Here is a 5,280-nt window from a genome sequence, read left to right as displayed (position 1 = left end):
ACCAATCAGGCCAACCAAGTTTAACCCAACTCGGGCCCACATCCAGCCAACATATCTTAACCTCTTGCTCATCTTGAATGACTTGTTGAATCTCCGAAATTAGAATTTTATTTTGTGTAGGTTTAACTGGGTCATAGACTATAGTTTTGAGTAAAAACTAAAAAGCTTTTCTGCATATGGGTAGAAAAGATAGTTTCTATCTAATAGAAATACAATACACTCCAACTAGATCCTTCTCACTAGTGGTCGCTAGATCCCTGCTCCCATTATTTGCTCTTCCTTGTCTTAGCCGCGGAGAATCCTTGAGAGAATTCCATCAACATGCTCGTAGTAGCATCTCCTCCATCTCTTGCAAAACACTAGAGGCCAAATCACGATGCCTAACCCTGTCACGAATCCAATCTCCGGAGCCACGTAGTCCCAGTCAATCTCCATCCTGGAACCTGAATGCCTGCTTTCAAACGCCGGTGGTGGTGTAGCATCTTTGCAGCTTGGGTTCAGGGGGAAGCCCCATAATCCTCTGTTACCCAGGAAGGAATTTTCTGAAAATGTTTGCAATTGACTCCCTGTTGGGATTCTTCCCACCAATTGATTGAATGAGAGGTTCAGCACTTAAAGGAAATTTAGGCTCGCAAGCTGTGTAGGGATCTCGCCGCTCAGCTTGTTCATTGAGAGGTCTAATGACTCAAGCTGTCGGAGCTGTCCTAGTGATGATGGGATGCGCCCTGTGAAACCATTGCCAGATAAGTTGAGAACATAAAGTAATGTCAAGTCTCCCATTACTTCTGGTATCTCCCCTTCGAAATTGTTGCGTGACAAGTCAATAGAGGTGAAGAGCGTTAGGATCTTCACCAACTCCAATTCTTGACCTTTGCTGGTAACTCTTACAGCATCCTGATAGTACCATCCTAATAAGACCTCAAATTCGAGGTTTTTATGCTTGGATTCGACTTCATCGTCGCCTGCCATCATTGCTCTCCAGGTCAAGAAGCACTTTGCTGGTAACTCACCACTGAAATTGTTGTGAGCTAGGTCCACAATTTGAACCATTGGCCAGGTGGAGTTGCTATTTGGACATCCAATGGGTCCATGCAATTTGTTGGCTCGCAAAACAAGGACACGCAAATTGCTTATGTTCTTCAACCAGCAAGGAAAGTTATCATCCATCTGATTGTTCCCAAGGTTTAAAACCTCTAACTCTTTGCATTTGGCCAGAGACACTGGAATTTTTCCTTCTAAAAGGTTCCCATTCAGATCTAAAGTCTGTAAGACACAGTTTCCTGGAAATTCGCCAGATATAATGCCACTAAACTTGTTTCTCCCTAGATTCAGCACTGCAAGAGTCTCGATCTCAATTAAGCATGAGGGTATTTTGCCACTCAAAGCATTGTCAGATAAGTCAAGAACGCTTAGATAACTGGCATTGCATATTGATTCAGGGATAATTCCAGTGATATTATTCTTTGAAAGCATGAAGACAATATTGAGGGAGATATAAGTACCAATGTCATCTGGGATGAAAGAGGTGAAACTGTTGTTTGAGTAATCCACATAGGCGGAACATGAGGGTGGAGTGGGAATTCGCCCATGGAGCTGATTGGAGTGTAGGTCAAGGACCAAAAGATTAGTAGAAAGAATAGATGAAGGTTCTGGCAGATCCTCCAGTAAATTAAGAGAGAGATTCAAATGGATAAGAGAGCCATTACCAACTTTCCAGATCCACTTAGGTATCTCCCCCTGAATTTGGTTTTCGGAAAGGTCCAAATATGACAATCTTGACTGGCTGCTAAGATCAGGTAATGTCCCCAGCTGGCAAGAAGCCAATTTTAATGTGGTCAAATGCGGTAATTTTGAAGGAATGAAATCACTACCACTTGCAATTATCCACAAATTGTTGTACGAAAGACTGAGAGTGGTAAGATTCCCAAGTTTTTGAAACTTGCTGAGCTCCACTGTTCCATTGAATTTGTTGGAAGATAGATCAAGGATGTAAAGACCCTGTAGTTCAAAAACAGATTCTGGTATGGGGCCTTCCAGATTGTTGCTACTCAAATCAAGGGTATGCAATACAGATGAAGACGCATTAAGCAAAATGTTGAACTGACCAGAAAATTAGTTGTTGGTTAGTTGTATCGTCTGCAGTGATGGAAAGGAAAACAGTGACAGCGGGATTGGACCAGAAAACTGATTTTCAGACAAGTCCAAGTAAACCAATTGAGTGAGGTCGGCCATGGAGTTTGGGATTGGCCCACTGAAATTACACCTTGCAAGCTCTATCCTGGTCAATATCTTGAGATTGCCTATTGAGTCAGGTACTTTCCCTGAAAATTTTGTATCTGAGAGGATCAGGGTTTCCAGAGCTCCATTCAGAGGGAATTCTGGCAGAGAACCCTCAAGTAACATGTTGTTTTCGATATCAAGAATCTGAAGGGTTGGTACCTGAAAGATCTTTTCAGGAAATGTTCCATATAATCCACAAAAACTGAGCCGCAAGCAAGTCAAATTTTGAAATTTCGCAAGGAATTCTGGAACTGGAGAGGAAAAATTATTGCCATCCAGACGAATTCTTGACAAATACTGAAGCTTCTCCAGAGAAGAATCAATGGGGCCTGAAAGAAAACATCTGGACAAGCTTAGCGCTTGGAGATTTGGCACTGAAGATGATAATGACTGGCACCACTCCTTTCCCTTGGCCGAAATGTTTACACCACTAAGATGAAGTTCCCTAAGCTCCTTGAGGTTCTGGACCAGCGTTGTCAGATTTGGGTTCTCAAGTTTCAGTTCTGGGATACCGGTGATGAAATAAAGGCTAGATAGATCAATAGTAACCAACCTTGTCAAGTAGGAAATCTCAATTGGAATCTGCCCAGAAAAGCCAGCGTTGGACAAATTCAGGTAATTTAAGTTTCCAAGCTTGTGGAATTCTGCTGGAATTTGAGAAGAGAAGGTGTTGTTAGCCAAATTCAAGCTCTGGAGATATTGTAGACTGAAAATGCTACTGGAGCTATTGAGTTCACCAGAAATGAATTCGCTACTGAGATCAAGAGAGACAACACGACCAGTGGCGTCCCATGTTACACCTCCCCAAGAACAGCAGTCCGCGCTTTGAATCCAGGAAACAAGTTTATTCGATGCAGCAGTATTAAATATGAGGCTGCTCTTCAGTTGCAGCAGCAACAACACCTCATCTTCCAGGCATACCCTCCCATCACTCAGACATTCGCCGGACACAGAAGTAACATGCATACCAAAAAAGATCGGGCATAAGGGCATGAATAAAATCCATAAAAAGAATAGAATTCTCATTGGCAGCAGCTGGGAGAGACTGCTAAGCCCAGACATGTTTAAACATTACTTTTACGGATGTTTCAAGAGGAGAAATGAATTAACTTTAGAAAGTGATACTAAATGAATCCAATATCCGCATTATTTCATTTTATTACTAAAAATATCAAAATATCTATAATTATAAAATTTATTAATTTGAATTCAACGGGATAAGTCATTGTCACTTGAGTAGATTAAAGTCTATATTCCCTCCAATGTGAAAATGGAAGTCTCCCTTTAGCCCAAACAACACACTAGTCAATGCTCGAATTCTTTAACAAGCATAACATTTTTCTTGTAATTTACTCAATTTAGTTTATATGTTAATCAAACATTATTTTGCCTCTCCTAAAATAATTGGATGAGGTTTCAATTTATTGTAGCTATCATCTCAAAAATCCATGTTTTAATTATAATTGTTACCTATTATCATGAATAAATATAAATAAGTATACATTTTATAACTATTTATATAGTAGTTTCTCTAATAGGAAGTATTTAAGTTAGTTGGGAGAGTGAAAGAAAAAGACTTGTGAATGTGATGTTTTTGGCATAATTGAGTGCATGACTTGTACATAGTTGTAGACCTCAAAGTCTTGCTACTAAAGGCGTTTTGAATTGGCAAGGTAATTGGAGGAAGAAAAGAGAGAAATTCAAGGTTCTCTACATCAAGTCAAGTTCAACGACCCTTATCTCTTCTCTTGGTTGATCTATTGTGGGAAAAAGAACAAGAAATTTAGATTATGTTTGATTCCCGGAAAGCAATAATGAAAGAAAAAAATATTAAAAAAAAATTGATTTTATCATATTTGATTGTCATGTGAAAAATACTAAAGAAAATCAAATATATATTAAAACTAGTTAGAAAATGATACAATTTCAAATTATTTAATCTTCATATGAAAGAGTTAAAATCAATAAAATAAGTTTGAAGTAGCATATAAAAATAATTTATTAACTTCAAATCTAGTTTTTATTTTCCTTTCTTTTTTCTTTCCTTCTACGTTTCCACTTTTTTTTTTCTCTCTCTCTCTTGCATTTTCCCTCAATTTTTTTAGGAATCAAACATAGTCTTAATAGCTCAAAAAACTTTTGGAAATGATTAAGAAAAAGGAAAAAAATTATTTATAAAGAAAGATAGTTCTTGATAAAAAAAAATAAAAAAAAGGAAAAAATGAGAGAAAAAATTAAAATGGTTAAAGATTTTCTTCTTAAATTCTTTTTAAAAGAATGTGAGAAAATTTTGAAAAAAAAAATTGAATTTGTGTTAAATTATTTTGTATTTTGTTATGGATAAATAAGAATAAAATATTATTATAATAATAATAACAATATTAATAATAATAAAGTTTCAAATTAGGATAAATGAATAAATTTTGAAAATTATATTTAAGACATAAATGAGTGATACACCATATAACTTCATATGATAGAACCTACATAATAAAAAAAATTAATATCCATGAAAATATTGGTAGTTTACATAAATGAAAATATTAATATCAATGAAAATTTTGATTAAAAAAATCTTGAAATTTGATTATATAAACTTTAAATGAAATTATGAAAATAATAAAACAATTAATAATGCACACATTAAATTAGTTTTTTACAAAAATAATATATCTATAGTAAATTGAGTGTCATTGGTTCAAAATAAAATGTCTATCAATAACAAACAAGACTTCAAAAATTAAATTTTCTTTCTGACCACACCCCAAAAGATGTTTCCCTCAAATAAATTAAAAGAAAAACATTCTTTATATTTTATTCTAAGGAGTAAATATTTCATTCGGAGTCATAAAATAGACTAAGTCTACTCATTCTAGTATTTGGGTTGGATGACTTTTGACCATTTGAAAGTGTGTTTGGAATGCTATTTCATAGAAGAACTACTTATGGCTAAATTCTTGGATTAGAATTTCATTTGTAACTAAATGGTGTTTCTCCAAA

General features: G+C 35.7%; 2 protein-coding genes across 2 annotated transcripts; both read right to left on the bottom strand.

The window, feature by feature from the left end:
• Positions 1-612: 612 nt before the first annotated feature.
• On the bottom strand, positions 613-1,473 carry LOC132254162 (receptor-like protein 33). The gene has a single exon (XM_059738928.1). It carries the CDS (start codon positions 1,471-1,473, stop codon positions 613-615), a length of 861 nt encoding a protein of 286 aa, XP_059594911.1.
• Positions 1,474-2,112: 639 nt separating this feature from the next.
• Positions 2,113-3,342, bottom strand: LOC132254163 (receptor-like protein 7). The gene has a single exon (XM_059738929.1). It carries the CDS (start codon positions 3,340-3,342, stop codon positions 2,113-2,115), a length of 1,230 nt encoding a protein of 409 aa, XP_059594912.1.
• Positions 3,343-5,280: the final 1,938 nt, after the last annotated feature.

Source organism: Vitis vinifera, chromosome 8 (assembly GCF_030704535.1).
Source record: "Vitis vinifera cultivar Pinot Noir 40024 chromosome 8, ASM3070453v1".
Classification (NCBI taxonomy): domain Eukaryota; kingdom Viridiplantae; phylum Streptophyta; class Magnoliopsida; order Vitales; family Vitaceae; genus Vitis; species Vitis vinifera.
Note: the sequence above shows the minus strand (reverse complement) of the source record. Positions and strands in the feature narration are given on the sequence as shown.

Bases quoted from the DNA above. Each gene is read 5' to 3' on its own strand.
- LOC132254163 (XM_059738929.1), bottom strand. From the start codon at position 3,342: ATGTCTGGGCTTAGCAGTCTCTCCCAGCTGCTGCCAATGAGAATTCTA.
- LOC132254162 (XM_059738928.1), bottom strand. From the start codon at position 1,473: ATGCTTTCAAAGAATAATATCACTGGAATTATCCCTGAATCAATATGC.